Source organism: Canis aureus, chromosome 14 (assembly GCF_053574225.1).
Source record: "Canis aureus isolate CA01 chromosome 14, VMU_Caureus_v.1.0, whole genome shotgun sequence".
Taxonomy (NCBI): domain Eukaryota; kingdom Metazoa; phylum Chordata; class Mammalia; order Carnivora; family Canidae; genus Canis; species Canis aureus.
In genome coordinates, this window is record NC_135624.1 from 30,823,782 (window position 1) to 30,842,147 (window position 18,366).

At 42.9% G+C, this 18,366-nt stretch overlaps 1 protein-coding gene across 3 annotated transcripts in view; it reads right to left on the reverse strand.

The window, feature by feature from the left end:
- Positions 1–18,366, reverse strand: part of ADCY8 (adenylate cyclase 8) — a 214,798-nt gene that overhangs the window by 17,654 nt on the left and 178,778 nt on the right. For all 3 annotated transcript variants that reach the window (XM_077847269.1, XM_077847267.1, XM_077847266.1), the window contains 2 exons: positions 9,702–9,780; positions 7–165 (listed from right to left, as the gene is read on the reverse strand). In XM_077847269.1, the coding sequence (XP_077703395.1) occupies positions 7–165; positions 9,702–9,780 (238 nt within the window). The remainder of the gene's footprint in view (positions 1–6; positions 166–9,701; positions 9,781–18,366) is intronic.

The window sequence follows — 18,366 nt, forward strand, 5'->3', positions numbered from 1 at the left end:
GCTCACCTCGTTGTCCCGGTCTTTCTCCAGGAAGTGGCGGGCTACGTGGCTGGGTAGAATGTTCCGGAGCATGTTCTCATTGTGTTCTCTTAGCTCTTTCATCTCGTTGATCTCCTCTTTGGCCTGTACTCGCCAAAGGAAGTCAAGGCGGGCTGTGTACTCCAGCTGTCGTGCATGAGAGAGAAAGAGAAGGAATGAGTGAGCTCTGGGGTGGGGGATACACAGTGTGAGAGGGGGAGAAGGCTTCTCTGGAATCCTTCACAAACAAAACAGAGCCCGAGCCGAACATTCGGAGGGGCATTTTGCCTGAGGCCCAGGGATCCAACGGTGATTAGACTCCACAGGGCTTCCTAACATAAAGGCACCTGTGCTTTTGTGATTATGTAACTATCTGGGGATGTGTGTGTTGTCTACTAGATCGTAGGTGCTATGAGACCAGGAGTCCCTTCACTGGCTCAGTGACACCCTTACTGTGGAGTACCATGCCCGGCGCAGGGGAGATCCTCTGTCAATATTTGTTGACTCCACAAATAATAAAGCCAGCTAACACCCAGATGGTGCTTGCTATGTGCGAGCTATTATTCTAAGCAATACACATTTCTTCACTCCTTTCATCACACAACAACCCTGATAGGGAGGTATCATTATCCATCCTTATTTTGCAGATGAGAAAGTTAAAGCAAACAGGGTTGAGTGACTTGACCAAAGTCACACAGTAGTTAGTGGGGAAGCCAGGATAGGAGTTAACTCCAGAGTCCAAGGCCAGAGTCCGAGCTCTTCATCACTATGCAAGAGGAAGAAAGGAATAGAAGGATCGTGGATTTTACATTGTGCCACAGATGTGGCTTAGAGTCCTGGTCCCACATTCAAATGCTGTAACCTGGACTAGTGACTTCGTTAGAGATTCCTCATCTCTAAAGCTGATATGGACACCAGAGACCACGCAGGACCGGAAGAAGAATTATTTGGGAAGTTACAGAGAAGGCATGTGGCTCACAGTAGGTTCTCAATGCATAGCATTACCTCCCTTGTGTCTTAGTATCTCGGTATTGGAGAGTGGACAGCTTCCTTTTTATTTTTTTTTAAAGATTTAATTTATTTATTCATGAGACACACAGAGAGAGACAGAGAGAGAGAGACAGAGAGAGAGAGAGAGAAAGAGAGAGGCAGAGACACAGGCAGAGGGAGAAGCAGGCTCCATGCGGGAGCCTGATGTGGGAGTCGATCCCAGGACTCCAGGATCATGTCCTGAGCCAAAGGCAGGTGCTAAACCGCTGAGCCACCTGGGGATCTCCAGACAGCTTCTTTTTTAAAGAATCTCCAAAACCATATTTATCACAGCTTGGGGGATGCCATTCTTTCCAAGTATTTAACTGTCGGAATGGACAACATGCTGCACGGCCAAACACGTGGTCAGACGCCCTGAATTCAAGGATCAAAAACATTCAGCTGAGTGAAGTAAGTCAGTCGGAGAAGGACAAACATTGTATGTTCTCATTCATTTGGGGAATATAAATAATAGTGGAAGGGGGAAGAAATGTGTGGGAAATATCAGAAAGGGAGACAGAACGTAAAGACTGCTAACTCTGGGAAGCGAACTAGGGGTGGTGGAAGGGGAGGAGGGCGGGGGGTGGGAGTGAATGGGTGACGGGCACTGGGTGTTATTCTGTATGTTAGTAAATTGAACACCAATAAAAAATAAAAAAAAAATTAAAAAAAAAAAACATTCAGCTGGTTTCTTTCCTTTGTGTTATGTGAAAGCCTCAGTGGATGGTAAAAATTTGGAAAGACAGAGGCACAAGATTATTCCTTCAGCAGAATTTGTAATAGCAGAAGCTTGAAACAACCCCAGTGCTCATTTTGTTGGCTGAATAGACTATTGTACATGGCTATAAAATAAAAGGGGGGCTGCTTCTCTCTGCTTTGATGAACTAGTCTCCAAGTGGAGAAAAGCATGTGTAGTATGCCACCTTCGAGCTACTAAAGGAGCAGCTAGAGGGTATTATGCTAAGTGAAGCAGAGAAAGATAAATACCATAGGATTTCACTCGTATGTAGAATTTAGGGAACAAAACAGATGAACATAGGGGAAGGGAAGGAAAAATAAAATAAGATAAAAATAGAGAGGGAGGCAAACCATAAGAGACTCTTAATTCTAGGAAACAAACTGAGGGTTGCTGGAGGGGAGAGGGTTGGGGGGATGGGGTAACTGGGTGATGGGTATGGAGGAAGGCATGTGATGAGATGAGCACTGGGTGTTGTCTGCAATTGATGGATCACTGAACTCTACCCCTGAAACTAATAATACACTGTATGTTAACTAAACTGAATTTAAATAAAGAATTAAAAAAATAAAAGGGAGCATCTACTTCTCTCTTTCTCCATATATTTTTCTTTATTTATTGGAAAGTTGAAGAATAAAAAGTCAAACATAAAAACTCATTACTGAAGAGATGAGGAAGGAAGGGAAATAGGGATAGAATTTTAAGTTTTAAAATTCTTTTTTTAATTAATTAATTTTATTTTATTTTATAAATTTATTTTTTATTGGTGTTCAATTTGCCAACATATAGAATAACACCCAGTGCTCATCCCGTCAAGTGCCCACCTCAGTGCCCGTCACCCCCACCTCCCACCCACCTCCCCTTCCACCACCCCTAGTTCGTTTCCCAGAGTTAGGAGTCTCATGTTTCGTCTCCCTTTCTGAAATAAGTCAATCGGAGAAGGACAAACATTATATGGTCTCATTCATTTGGGGAATGTAAAAAATAGTGAAAAGGAATAAAGGGGAGGGGAGAGAAAATGAGTGGGAAAGTTTTAAAATTCTATCTTGTTTCATAAACTTGGCTGTAGAATCGTGGAAACATTTTACTTAATTATAAATTAAGTTTACATAGATGTTAAAAAAAACTGTAAAAAGAAACACGCAGACAAACAAATGAATCTACACATATAACCATGCCGCGAGGAGATATCCCAAATATCTTAACACAATAATTTGATGACACATTTGTAGAGGGAACTATTCTGAGGATAAAAAGAACTCCAAGAGGATCTTAAAAGGATCTTAAAACTGTTTACAACAATTGTATTGTAGGTGGTAGTGTCTGTATCATTACTCTTAGACTACTGCATGTGAATTGCAGGATAAAGCAAATGGGTAATTGTATTGATGTCACTGAGAACTGGTATTTCTGGGAAGGGAAAAAAGAAGTGCAGATATAAAAGATATAAAACTGATGGGTCTAAGACAAAAGCCAGTAAGTATCACTATGAATTCATGGTATATATATATTTTCTAGGTTGGCCCACTGATATAAAAGCCTAGTCAATAGGGGCAGCTGGGTGGCTCAGTGGTTGAGCGTCTGCCTTTAGCTCAGGTCGGGAGCCCAGAGTCCCGGGATCTAGTCCTACATTAGGCTCCCTGCAGGAGCCTATGTCTCTGCCTCTCCCTCTGCCTATGTCTCTGTCCCTCTCTCTGTGTCTCTCAGGAATAAATAAGTAGAATATATTTTTTAAAGCCTAGAAATAATGAAAATCTAGCAGCAGTGGGAACTCCCAGTGTCCAGCCTGTGGTTTCCAAATGTCAATTGCTACAAAAATGAGCTCGCACTCTTTGCAGAAATGGCCAAAGTTTAGGGCAGAACATGTACAAGTCTGGACCATCTTTTCACACCAGAGAGTAAGAAGACTCCCAGAAACTATGGGGGTTACGTGAACAGGCCGTCACATGTCAAAGATGTGACAAATTGAGCTTTAATAAGGATAATGATTGCAATAGATTGAAGCACAGAGAATACAGTAGCATGTGAGAGGTCAGAATGACACTTAAGACACGAGCTCTTTGATCATCTCTGGATGGTGTTTGGGGACAGATTGACTGGGAAACTTATGGGGAACACAGTGACAGAGAAATAATTAAGTATTTATCCTGACTTTGTTTTATGAGCTGCGCTTGGAGGAGTAGACTCTCCTTCAAACTGTATTCTCTCTAATGACTTAATGGAGTATTGATAGAATCGAGGTATCATCACCTATGAAATAAAAGAACAAAGGCTATTCCTGTCAATAGCTGCTAATAAAAAAATATGAGCAGATATTACATGCCTGATAACAATAATCCACAAAACCAACCAAAAATATGTTTATTTTTGTAGAAAAAAAATTGAACCTGAATCTCAACAAGTTTCTAAACATAACTACCAATGCAGGAAAAACAATGGACAACAGACTGTGTTTAATGCCCCAAGAGGATGCAAACTCTAAACTGGGAAGCATTATAGAAGTTAGATGACTCTCACCAAATATTGCCAGAAAAAAAGATATGGAGAGTAATCTTATAAATTAACAGACAAATGATATCAACCAATGGCAATACACAGATTTTCTTTGCAACCCAAATCAAGTAAATACACTTAAAAAATATAATTATAAACCAATTAAGAAATTGAACCAGGGCCTAGAGATTTGACAATGTTAAAGAAACAGCATTTTCTTTTTCTAAAGTGTCTAATTGCATTGTGATTAGGTTAAAATTCTCTATCTTGATTAGATGTATATTGAAACATTTACAGATGAAATAGCAGGACATCTGGAATTTGCTTCAAAATAATTGGGAAGGAGAGATGAGCAAAAAGAATAGGGAGACAGGCAAGAAAAGACACAGGAGTTCATGATTGTTGAAGTTGTGAGATCATTATGCATTTCATAAGCTTTTGTATAGGTTTGAAATGTTCCATAAGAACAAAAAGTGAGTGGAGGCAGCAGGTTGCACAAAAGAATGCTGGTCTTGACTGTTTAGCTGTGTGACCTTGGGAAAGTCATTTGACTTCTTGTGTTTTGGTTCCCCTTTGAAAAAATAAGGATAATAGTCTCCATTGTGTCTAGTCCAAGAGGCATGGATTATTATATGGATTTATTATGTGAATCAAATCACATGATTACATGCAAAAGAATTCTGAAATGTCTAAAATATAGATTTATAAAATACTACTGCACTTTAAGGCAACAGTGGATAAGGTCAGATCAAAGCTGTGCTTTAGCTTTTTCCCCTCCAGATTCAAGAGCATCAAATTTTAATTTGTCAAGTTGCAGGACAGTATTTTTTTATCTGAATGAAATGTTTTGTTATCTCCCTTAAAAATGCATGATTGGTTGAAGCAGGAGATCGTCTTTTATTTATTTTCTATTGAAAACCTTTCATCTGATTGAATTCAACTTGGAAACACAGGGAGGGAAATCTGGAGTCCTACAGTTGATTTCAGCTAGGATTTCCCAGTTACAAGAACACGTTTTACATGTCAGCCATGTGACGGCTGGTCACTGCGTTGAAGGGATGTCCATCAAGAGACTCTCATCCGAGTACAAGCTCTGCCTCTTGACAAAGCAAGTCTCAAGCAGGGAGGCATCGCCTATTATTAAATGCCTGGGGAAGGAAAGTAAGCCTTTCCAGCTTACTAAAGGTCTAGCATATAGTGCACCTACTACGAGCACGGTGCTGGGTGTATGAAGATGTGTGAAACTCTTCCTTTGATTTGCTCTCAGCTCATTGGTCAAGGGAGAAAAACAAGAGACAGGTGAACATGTTAAGGAAAGAGATAATTTCAACACAATGGTTAGAGCAGATGTGGACAGCACAAGGAAGGCATGGGCAGTGAGTTTCTTTCTTTCTTTCTTTCTTTCTTTTCTTTAATATTTATTTATTTATTCATGAAAGACACACACACACACACAGAGGCAGAGACATAGGTAGAGGGAGAAGCAGACTCCCTGTGGGGATCCTGATGCAGGATCCACTGAGCCACCCAGGCAGTGAATTTTTTTTTTTTTCAGGCAGTGAATTTTTAAAAGTGAAAATTCCTTAGCATTTGGTCAAGAAATGTCAACTGACATGGAAGTGCAATCTCCTTCTTGATTTTCATCAAACCATTAGGGAAGTGGCTCTATGAGAAGAGTACCAAAGGAATGAACACATATTATTCATAAGCTTTGTGCCAGGCTCTTAGCACATAAGGAGAGCTAATGCTGGTCCAGCTCTTGCCTTGGACCAGGCACTGTTCTAAAAACTTCCTATACACTGAAGCTCATTAGATACTGTATTATTCCCATTTCACAGGTGAGGAAATGGAGTCACAGTAAGGCAAAGTCAGGGCATTCTGATGCCAAGCTATGACTCTTGACCCCTGTGCTATATGTACTTGACCTCATGGAGCCATTCTCCAACTCCAAGGCAACAACTATCATCCTTTTCTCCTTACAAGTAAAGAAATGGTGGTTCTTGGGCCTTGAGTTTCTCAATGTCAGTCATCCTCCCAGCGACATTGCTGAGACTCAAATTTAAGAATATGTGGTTCCAGGAGCACCTGAATGGCTCAGTTGGTTATGCATCTGACTCTTGATTTCAGCTGAGGTCATGATCTCAGGGTCATGAGATTGAGCTCCACATTGGATTCCATGCTAGGTATGGAGCCTGCTTGGGATTCTCTCTTTCCCTCTCTTCCCCACTACATGCTCTCTCTCTTTCTCTATTTCATTCTTTCTCTCTCTCTCAAAAAAAGGAATATTTAGTTCTAATGCTTGGATCTTTCCTTCTAAGTCACACAGTCCTGGTGCCTGTCTTTATCTGACCCAGAAGTAAGTGGCTGAAGACTTAATCTCTGTCCCCATCCATTGGTGTGTCTTCCTCTGCCATAAATGGAGCCCCTGAGGCAAAGCCCACACCTCAGGGCTGCAAGGGAACCAGGCAAGGTGGTAGACATGTGACTGCTCTCTCTTTCCGATGTTTAGAATGCTCACCTGCCTTGGAGGAGGAGGAAGTGATGGCATCTCACTTCCACATATGTGCAAGATGAAATTTCCCAATTGTTCACTTATATAACTCCCTCTGTCCCTCTGGTGATGTCTAATTACCAGGCTGCTGCTGTGCACCATGCAGCTATGGGCATTATTCAACCTTTTAAAAAACTGACTCACAAAGAAAAACTGGTAGAAACAGGTAGCAGACTCAGGAGTGGACAGACTGGGTTCAGAGAAACAGGAGCCTGACAAATGCTGTAGACAGACGATGCAGAAGTGATGCAAGTGACACCAAAAGCCTCCTCTGGTAGAGAGGGACAGGGACAGGTGTGGAGACAAAAGAGACCTGGAAGTTTTGGGTTCCTGTTGCTGTCTGGTGTTCCTTATTGGCTTTATGGCCTCAGTGACTTGGGACCAGATGTATAGTAATACTTTTCCTGTTTTCTCAGCGGCAGATCTGTTTTCCAAGTGAAATATTCATAGCTTCCAATTTTTGAAAACGTATTCTGTGTGCAAACTACTGGGATTTCTCATACAATCTTGTAACATTCTCATATAATCTTGTAACAACCCTATGAAGTAGAACCTGTTCTTAGCACACCTATTTTACAGGCAAGAGGAGTGAGACTCAGAAAATTAAGTAAATTGCTGAAGGTCGCATATCTACTAAGCGGCGGAGTTGGGGTTTGAATACTTCTGCCCAACATCAGAGCCTATAGACCTGTATGTAACGCTACTATTGGGGGATGTGGTTATGTCATTTTAGAGCCTTTTGAAAGTTAAAAATTAGAAGGAGAAATATCAGATGTCACTTAAACACTCAGATCCTCACTATGCATGAATATACTCTTCCTTTATGCATAACCTTAACATGGTTAGGTTGTCTGTTTCCCAGGAAAACCAGAGAATAAAATACATTGAGTCAGAATGTTAAAAGGGTATTGAGAAAAGGCATTGTCAAAGCACAAAATAAAATTGCTTGAAATGACGGAAGAGGAGCACCTGGGTGGCTCAGTAGTTGAGCATCTGCCTTTGGCTTAGGTCATGATCCCAGGTCCTGGGATCAAGTCCCACATCGGGTTCTTTGCAGGGAGCCTGCTTCTCCCTTTGCCTGTGTCTCTGCTTCTCTCTCTCTCTCTCTCTGTGTCCCTTATGAATAAAAAAAATAATAATAAAAAAAGACATGGAATATATGACCCCAGCTCTGACAGATAGCCAGAATTATCTAACTACAGGAGTTCTGGCGGTGGCTAGGTTTTGACATTTGGCTCAGTGTTTTGCCATAAATTCTGCTCACATTAAAAACCAAATCAACGACACACTGCAAGATTGAATGTCCTGGGCCATTGTGTTAGCTTCTCCAACTCCAAGCAGCAACTATCATCCTTTTCTCCTTACAGGTTAAGAATATTAACTTCTTTCTGTCTCCAGTCTAGAGAAGTGGTAAGGGTGGGCTCTGGAGAAAGATCTGGATTTGAATCTGGTCCTCCTACTGACTAGATGAGTAGCATGACTTTCGTCATCTGTAAAATGAGACTGGTAGTTAACTACCATTCTGGGTCGTTGGGAGGATGACATCAGATAATCCAGGCCCATGGTAGGAGCTTGATACACACTAACTCTTCCCCCTTGTCAAGTCTTTATATTTCTCTTTCTCCCCCTTGACTACATTTATCATCCCCCTTATTACATATAACTTTGTATGCATTTCTAGGTTCTAGGGGTTTGGGGCTGTTTCAGGGTTTCTCAGGGTTTATTACCTCCCCGTTTCCATGGTGATTTCTCAGTGCTAGGTTTCTATTTTTGCTCTAGCTGAGAGTCTTCCTGTTTTGTTTTCCCCCTTTTCTGGTTACTTTTTTTTTTTTTTTTTTAATGCATGCAGACCAGAGAAAGATGGACCAGGATCCAGGCCAGGGCAGTGAAGCTGGCTGGGCCTGGCTTTAGCAGGGAGAGAAAATCACCCCAGCTGATGAACACCGCAGCATCATGGTCTGAGTCCGCATGGATGGAAAGTCCTACTGGCTACAGCAGGTAACCACCTCCTCACCCCCTGGGGCAAAGCCTGGTATCACACTCCCATGCAGAATAGTTTCTTGTCCTTCCAACTCATGAAGTCCTCAGACAGCCTGATCCACACATAGCAGGTCCCTCATCCCATCATTTAGGGTTCGTCCAGGAGACTGGAACCTTTGGGGTCAGGGATGGGGTTTTGTACAGAGCCAGCCACAGCGCCCGCCCCAGACCCCGGCAGAGTAGAGGCTCATAGGCAAGTGGCATCAATACACTTTAGGCACTTTATCTGCTTAAACAAATAAGTAATGAAGCACTTCCTATACTTATGTAAGGCAGTGTGGAAAATGCTGCACCTGAGAATCTCAAACGATTCTTCAAAACAGCCCCATTCAGGTGTTACTATCCTAATTTAGACCTGATCTCGGTTCAGGGAGACAAGCGACTTGCTTAAGGCCACAAACCGAGAGTCTGAGGTAGGACTGGAACCTGGGCCCAGCTGATCCTCAGACCTGCATGTTGACCTAGCACAGCACACAACTTCTCCAGCAATGATTTTATGTAGGCAATAATGCAATTGGGAGAGATCTCAGTTTGCTTCAGGCAGAAATTGAAAGCTTTTTTCCCCCCCTTCCTCGTAACAATGACCTCTTTGAAAGAGAACTACCTGAAAGGCATTAAAACCACCTGGCTTGCCAAATCATCTTCTCTAGGGTTTTGTTTTTGTTTTTGTTTTTAGGTGGTTCTTAATAGGAATCGATTCATTAAGAATCGCAACTTGCTGCAGGCAGCTGGTGATCATTTGCTGCATGGAAGAGCAGAGGCCTCGCAGGCTGGTTTCAGGGCAATGGGAAACACCATGTAGCCGAGGGGGGTTAGAGCAAAATGTCAGATTACCTGCTGTCCGTGGTAAAACACAGCAAGCAGGAACATGGCCATTAGCAGCAGCGACGCCTCCTTGGTCCCCAGAAAATCTCTGTTGGAAGAAGAAAGGCAAGTGGTGGTATGGTTATAACCATGGAGGGACCCCAAGGAGACTCAATAGGAGACCAGGTTCAGGAAAGAGAGGGGAAAACAGAAAGGGGCAAATATTTGTTGAACACCCACTGGATGCTGTCTGAGGGTTCCCACATAGGCTGATTCAGAAATCAGCGGATTCTCAAAGGTATGAGGTCACACCTGGTGGCTGATGCTAGAGTCTAGTGTCTCAACAGCGCACTCACATTGATAACAATGTTTTCCCTTTGTGGGACACTTCCAGGCTTCAAAGAGCTTTGAAACTTTCTCATCACAAAAATCCGTGTGAAGACAAGGATCCCTTCCTTTCTCTTTAGATGCTATTCTCCTTCAGAGACAGGTACATGGTGCTGATGACATGGCCACCTCTGTTCTAAGTGCTTTCACTTAGATTCTTAAATCAATTCTATGAATTGGGGGCTATTTTAATTCTTCTATCAATTTTTAAAATTATTATACCAGTTCTGTGAGTCAGGCACTGTTATAATCCCCGTTTCAATTCTCGTATCTTTTAATAAAGTCTTTGTTCTCTGTGCGTCATCTCCTTCTGGACTGACACCCTTCCCCCCACCAAAATGCTCCATTCACAGTCCTTGTTGGGGCACAAGGTGAAGTGTTGCTGGTCTGGCCTGTCTTGAGCTCTTCCAGGAGACCAAACCAGGGGGCAACTAACTGAAGATGGTCAGTGGCAAAAGTGTGGTTTTTTAATTTTATTTTACTATTTTTTAAATATTTATTTATTCATGAAAGACATACAGAGAGAGGCAGAGACACAGGCAGAGGGAGAAGCAAGGTCCCTGTGGAGAGCTGATGTAGGACTCGATCCCAGGACCCTGGGATCACGACCTGAGCCAAAGGCAGATGCTCAACCACTGAACCACCTAAGTCCTCCTCTTCTGTCATCTTAAGGAATTATATTGTGAGCTCTGGCAGTGGACAGAGGTGATTTGTGGCAATAGAGAGTCACCTTGACAGGCTTCCACTGGCTAATGAAGAACACTCAGGATAAAAATGTTTCAGACAAGTCGTTTCTGGGGACATGAGACTTGCTTTCCATCACCTCCTTTCTCCATCTCAGCCAATGCCCCCCTCAGCCACTCACCCCGGTGCTTGAGCCAAGTACAAAGGCAAACCTAGGAGTCAGCCCTCACCACCTCAATATCCAAATCCTGTCTGCTCTTCTACTCCAATTACCCCCCAAGTCCTCCACTCTCTCCATCTCTACCTCTAACACCTGAGTCCAGTCACCATGACTTCCAGTACCCCCAGTATTGCCCTCCACCATCTATCTACTTCCTACATGGTCACCAGAATCTTCTGTGTCATGAAAACCAGATCATGCCACTCTCTGTTTTATTGTCTCCTAACCACAACTCCAAACATGCACATACTCAGGAGTGACTTAACTCTGATGAGGCCTAAGGACACAGGGGGGCTTCAGAGACGAGATGCAGTGAGTAGAGGGAGGCGTGTGTGTGTGTGTGTGTGTGTGTGTGTGTGTGTGTGAACACTGATAACACCTGTGGCACCCAGGTGGTCTCCGGCCTTCCTTTTCCTCTCCTTACTGGAGATAAGCAGGAGTAGCCCTGGGCTCAGGCAGTGGGGGCGTGAGCCCAGCTGCCAAGATCAGCCTCTTGCCTAACGTTTTTTAAAAGACCCTCCCAACTGATCCAGGGCGGGGCCCAGTCGGGCTGGGCAGATAGGACAGGAACTCAGGAACAGAAATGTGCTTTCTCCTGGGGAGCTCTTGTGCCTACAGGGACCCAGGGGGCCAGGATGTCTGTGGGCTGGCACAAGATTCAGATTTGTGAATTCCTAGTTCCATCTGCTTTTCCTCAGAGATAAGATGTTAATAATAGATGGTCCTCATTATTGTGTCTGCTGTCTGTGGCCTCAGTGATACAATTATTGAGCACTACTGTGTGTCGGGCACATGCTGGGATATGGAAAATGAAGAAGGCACATGGTCCTTGCCTTCAAAACAGTCCAGTAAAGGAAAGAAGCAAACACAGAGATCAGTTCATAACACAATATGCTCCTTTGTTAAACTACATCCTGTTGCCATGGGAATACATGGGACGAGAAAGTAACCCAGGATGGGTGTCCTGAGAACACAGGGCTGAGTCTTCAAGGGTGATAAGACTTCCTAAAAGTAGGATGGGCTCTATAGGTGTGGGGCATATATCTTGCTTAGCTACCTGGTTTAAAAGCTGCCAGCATCTGTTACTGCACCTGGTGGTGATGCTTTAAACAAATCCCTTCTTTGCATAGATTCATTTAAATGGAAGACATCCTGAATTTAACTCCTCCTGAGTGCGCCCTGCCCGCCCTGCCCTGCCCGAACTCCTGCTCTCCCACGCACTTCTGACATCCTTTCCTTTGGGATGTCAAAGACCTTTGTAAGGCCAGCAATTTATCACGTATAGCACACTTTCAAGAGAAAACACAAATATCTCTTGAAAGCAGAGGTCGACCACAAATAAGGAGCTGGCTAGATTCAGAGGAAAAGTAAGAGAAAATGATTATGAACGGTTTCTTAGTCTTTAAGCTTTATTTCGCATGGAAAAATGAGGGCCAGAGTCAAGATTGCAAAATATGCACAGCAAGTTGGTCAGGCCAAGGAATATACAGAAATGATTGTTATTTGAGTTTAGAAGGACTTTTTTTTTTTTCCTGGTAGCTTCTGTGATTCTTTGAAGAACTTCTAAGAGACCCAAATGACCAAAATGTGTATGAAGTTATAACACTTGCCTTGATAATGAGTGGCAGAGACTTAAAACCAGGGACATTTTGACTAATTTATTTATGCTAATAAAATCATGGAATTAATAGGACCATCTCCCTTTGCTAATAGAAAGGCACATAATTAAGTGAAAATACATGTAGAATAATATTAATTCTCAAAAGCTTTAACAGTCTTTAGAGAGCATCCTATCTGATGTCTCATAAAAATTAATGTTTAATTTGAGTGTTACTCATTACAGAAGTATTTATGCTAATGGTGTTAAATTTGGAAGCTAATATAAATTTACAAATAAGAAAATAAAGATTGTTCTTATGCCTACCACCCAGACAAAACAGTGGTTAATATTTTGGAGCTAATGAGGGGGCATTCTGGGTGGCTCAGTCGGTTGAGCGTCTGACCCTTGATTTTGGCTCAGGTCATGATCTCAGGGTCCTGGGATCAAGCCTCTGTCAGGTTCCATACTCAGGCGGAGTCTGCTTGAGGATTTTTCTCCCTCTCCCTGTGCCCCTCCCCCAGGTCTTCCTCTCTCTAAGATAAATAAATCTTTAAAAAATATTTTGGAGGCAACTAAATGTCATTTCCTTTTCCTCCATGCAAAAATATGTTTACACATTTAGGATTCTATGGTTCCTACTATTTTCGTGACCTACTTCTGTACTGTAGTATATATATTATGAAAATAATTCCATGTAATTAAATACTTCACAAGGCAAGTTTGGGTGGATCCATTCTATTCCACATTATGTATATAATAGACAATGTTGATAGCCCTTGTGTGGCTTTTATTTTATAGATTTAAGATTGAGGACCAGGGAGCAACTGAGGTCCAAGCTCATACCACTGATTTGTATCGGGGCCAGGATGAGCATTTACATCTCAAGAGCCAAGTTCAGAGCTTTAGCCACCGTGCATCTGATGCCAAATTCTTAGTTTAGCCATTAGCACTTTTAAAAAAAAGATCTTATTTATTTATTCATGACAGACACAGAGAGAGAGAGGTAGAGACACAAGTAGAGGGAGAAGTAGGCTCCATGTAGGGAGCCTGATGTGGGACTCGATCCCGGGTCTCCAGGATCAGGCCCTGCGCTGAAGGCGGCACTAAACCACTGAGCCACCTGGGCTGCCCTAGCCATTAGCTCTTGTTTCCCCTTTTGAAACTCAAAATAAACCAGCCAGTTTGAATGATGCTTTATTCTGTCGCTATGCTAATGACTACATTTGCAAAGTGCTGTTCTTATGTCATATCTGTAGTAACACTTTACATACATGTTCCTCTTTAATTGTCATCTCAGTTATTAAGATACTATTAGCCATATTCCAGGAAAGAAGAAACTGAGGCTCAGTTGTTCAATGCCTCACTCTAGTTCACTGGTCCAGTGAATGGTGAAGCCTGGCTGTCAATCGACATCTTAGTGATACTTTCCCAGTAGCTCCCATGCCTTCCTATATGCACTTACTTATAATTACTTGCCCCTAAGATCCTTGAAAATGAGAATAATGTCTGATTCATTCGTGAATCTTCAGGGCCTAGCAAAGGTGGGACATGTAAGTGCTTACGGGATGGGGAACATACTTGGTTTCAGGGTGATGGTGAGCAATAATCATAGAGGTTGTGGAGAGATGACACAGCTTGCTGTGAGTCAACAGTGGAAGATAATTCCCAAGTAGCTAATGCTTCTTTCAGTCATTTGTTTAATGTTTCACTCAACAAATTTTTAATTGGACACCTGCTGCCAGAGACTCTCCTATGTGCCAAAATTCAAGCACGAGTAATGGCTCTTGCCCTCAAAAGCTCCTACTCTAATGGAAGAGGAAGACAAGAAAATCAATGCTTGCAACACAGAGGGAGAAGTGCAATGATGAAAGATGATGGGCACTGATTAGAAAATGAGGAATGATCAGAGAGGGCTTTACTGTCCTTGAGTTGGACCTTGAGAGGGATGGACTGGAAATAGGGAGATGGACGCATCTGGCAGGGGAACGTGCAGATGCTCACCCATAGCTGGAACACAGGATGTATACATGGTGGTCTTTGGAGCTTCAGAAGGATAGATTAGGGGATTCATGGTGGCCAGATCAGGGACATGTGGAGTCCTTGAGAAATAGGGCTTTTTGCTTTTTAGAGGCAATAAAGAGGCCCTTAGAGAGAGTGTTTAGGTGGGGGTGGGAGTGAGGTGGGGAGTAGCAGAAGGAGAGACAAAATCCCAAATAGACTCCCTGCTGAGTATGGAGCCTGACACAGGGTTGGATTTCAGGACCCTGAGATCACGACCTGACCCAAAATCAAGGGTTGGATGCTCAACCGACTGAGTCACCCAGGTGCCCTGGAGCCCCTTCAGGGTTTTAAGAAGGATAATGAGTTGACCAGATGGCTCTGATGGCTTTGAGAGGGGTGAATCAGGATTGGGGGCTGGGGCAGCAGTTAGGTGACAGCCGCCAGAGATGAGAGTAAGGATCTTTCTAGAACAGCAGCATTTACAGCATGGAGGGGAAATGTGGGATAGTAATTGTTAATATTAATCCAGTGCTTGTTCTTTTTTTTTTACTTTTTATTTTATTTATGATAGTCACACACAGAGAGAGAGAGAGAGAGAGAGGCAGAGACATAGGCAGAGGGAGAAGCGGGTTCCATGCACCGGGATCCTGACGTGGGATTCGATCCCGGGTCTCCAGGATCGCGCCCTGGGCCAAAGACAGGCACTAAACCGCTGCGCCACCCAGGGATCCCCCCAGAGCTTGTTCTATGCCAGGTCTTGTGCTAAGTTTCTGGGATCACATTTGAATGATCAGATATTCTTACAACATAGGAGCAAGCAGTCATTATCCCCACTTTACAGGTGAGAAAAACCATGCTTAGTGAGATCGTCACTTTTCATGAATTCCCTCGGGATCACACAGCTGGCTGATGGCAGAGCTGGGGTTTGACCCTAAATGCCTTACCTCCTAAACATGTACTCACACATGTTGTGATAGACTGCTTCCCTTAAGTCATGCTGAGAAAGATGAATCTCCAAAGATTGATAAGATACTGGGGGAGAGGGTGCCTCTCCTGTTTTGGGCTCAGCATCACCCACTGAGATGTGGAGTTGTCACTGAGAGGCATCCTGTGCAGACTGGGAGATGCTGGTCTGAAGCATTTGGGACCTGCTCGCTGGAGATGCAGTAGGCAACAGGTGTAAGGCTCTTTGCAGTCTCCTTTACAGGGGTACCTGGCCCCCAGCAACAACTAGCAGAATCCCATGAATCTATGTCAGGTCCTAAAATGTTGGCTAACTTCCCGACAGCATGAGCAGACTGCGGCTGCCATCTGGTTGCACAGTGGTTACTGAGCAGCTGATTTATAACACAGCGGACAGAGAAGGCTGAATGATTAGTTTAGATCTGCTGAGAGCCAGGTGTGAGTTGATACAAGACTCTCCAATGACTGACCCTGACTCAGAAAGAAACAGAAAAACACTCAGATGTCAGCAGCCATGAGCTTGGGATTGCATCGACACTTACAACCCTACCTAACAATTTCACTACAAGCTTTTCCTGAAGACCTCAGAACAGAATTCAGAACAAAGCCTCTCTCCTAAGAAGGAGGGAGGGGCTAGGAATGCACAGCTATGGATCACCTACTATGTGCCAGGCCTACCAGAGCCTCACACAGCCCCAGAGAGAGGACAGCTATTCCATCTCACTGACTGGTAGACTGAGGCCCAGAGATGGGAAATGACTTCCTAATGCAACAGACTCTGGATCTGAAGCCAAAGCACTGGCTGGTCCATTAAAGCTGTGTTCCCCTTTGAACAACTAAATTGTAGCTGGTTTAATTTTATTTTTACCACAAATCTGGCTTATTTTGTTTGTACATCCCTTCGTCCTCTGTTTGGCCATGGGCTACCCATTGCCACTAACCATTTTACCTGATTTGAAACTGCCTTGACTTTCTTTGAACCCTGGGCATATGGTGAGAGATTCTTCAGCTTGACTTAGAAGAGATGTATGCAGTATTGACAAAGGTGGACTTTGGAGCGGGGAAGAGCTGAGTTTGAATCCACATCTGTTCTTTTTGGCCATATACACCACGAAAATTGTTTAACCTTTCTGAGCCTGTGTTCCTCAGACGGTTGCTGCAAGGATCAAACAGGGTCATGACCATAAAGTGTCTGATGCACACGCATGACAGATACAAATTAGCATCTAGAATTTATAAAGAACTTTTGCAAATCCAGTAAGAAAAAGGCAAACAAGCTAACAGAAAACCAGCCAAAGGATATGACCTGACAGTTCACCTAAAAGGAGATCCAAATGGTCAATAACCAAACTTGCTCATGATCAAAGATGTACAATAATGTACAAATAATGTTGTAAAATTCACACTCATAAATTCAATAGGAATTTTAAAAGTCTAATAAGATGAGAATAAGGAGCAAAAGGACCATTGCTTGTGAGAGGGAGATTGTTTATACAATTTGGTAATTATGTATAAACTGGAAAATACAGATCTTCACAATCCAGCAAGTTTGCTTTTAGATGTAAGTTTCAGGAGAGGTTTTCAATAATGGGCACTGAAGCATTTTTTAAGTAGAGAAAACTGCTAATAACCTGAATGTCTATTAATAGGTCAAAAGATAAGTATGTTTTGGGACGCTCCTATTATATCATCAGAACATATTATAGTTGCAGATTGTGGAAACACTCTGCAGAACTAAATCTGTGGATATCAACCTATATGTATCTAAAAAGTGCAATATTCCTTGACAATGAAACAAAGTTTTAAGTAATTTATAATATAGACAAAACTAAATATGTATTTAAAAACACAGATGGGAATGATACACATTAAGTGCATTAGAAGTTGGCCCTTAGGAGAAAGAGGAGATTAATGCCAGGAACAAGAACTTCAGCAAAATTATCTGAAATACTTTATCCTTTTAAAAGATGCAGAAGTAGGGGTGCCTGAGTGGCTCAGTTGGTTAAGTGTCTGACTCTTGATTTTGGCTCAGGTGGCAATCTCAAGGTTGTGAGATCGAGCCCCCCATGGGGCTCCACGATCAGTGCAGAATCTGAAGTCTGCTTGAGATTCTCTCTCTTTCTCTCTAATAAATAAATAAATCTTAAAAAAAGAAAGCAGAAGTAAATATGATTCATTATCACATTGTTTATTTCCAGACGTTGGTTCATAGATGTTCATATGATTAGTCTCCAGCACATTTTCTGAAGCTATTTGGGCCATCTTGACCTCATCTTTTTCTCATGCAGTGGGCCCCTTACTGTGGTCTCAGGAAGCCCTGTGCTTCGACACCTGAGGCCGGTTGCCTCTGTCATTTCTGGCTCAGGTGAGGCTCCATGTTGCAGGTGTGGGGTCTGGTTTCCCCATGGGGCTGTCACCAGGAAGCTCATGCAGAGACTGAGCTGTGACTCAGCAAACACAGGAAAGGGATGGAGCCAGTTGGGATATTCCTCCCCCTTTCTCCACTTGAGATGCCTTCCCCATCTCACTGACCATCCAGAGACATCTGAGCTAAGTGTCTCCTTTCAATCTCCTCACAATGCACAAAATACCGTTTTGGCTTGTCTTTACTCCCAACCTTTTCTCCCTTCACTTTCCCTGTCCTGGAGTTGCACTGGCTTTATCTGCCTTATCTCTGACTCTGTCCCAAGAAGTCTAAAAATCTAGCCTGAGATCTTATTTTTTGTGCTTTCCTGTATTTTGCAAATAATACAGTGCAAGGAATGTAGCAAGTGTTTGATGCGCAGTGGCTGCTACTATTAATATTGTCACAGACAAATTATAATCAGACCCTATGCATC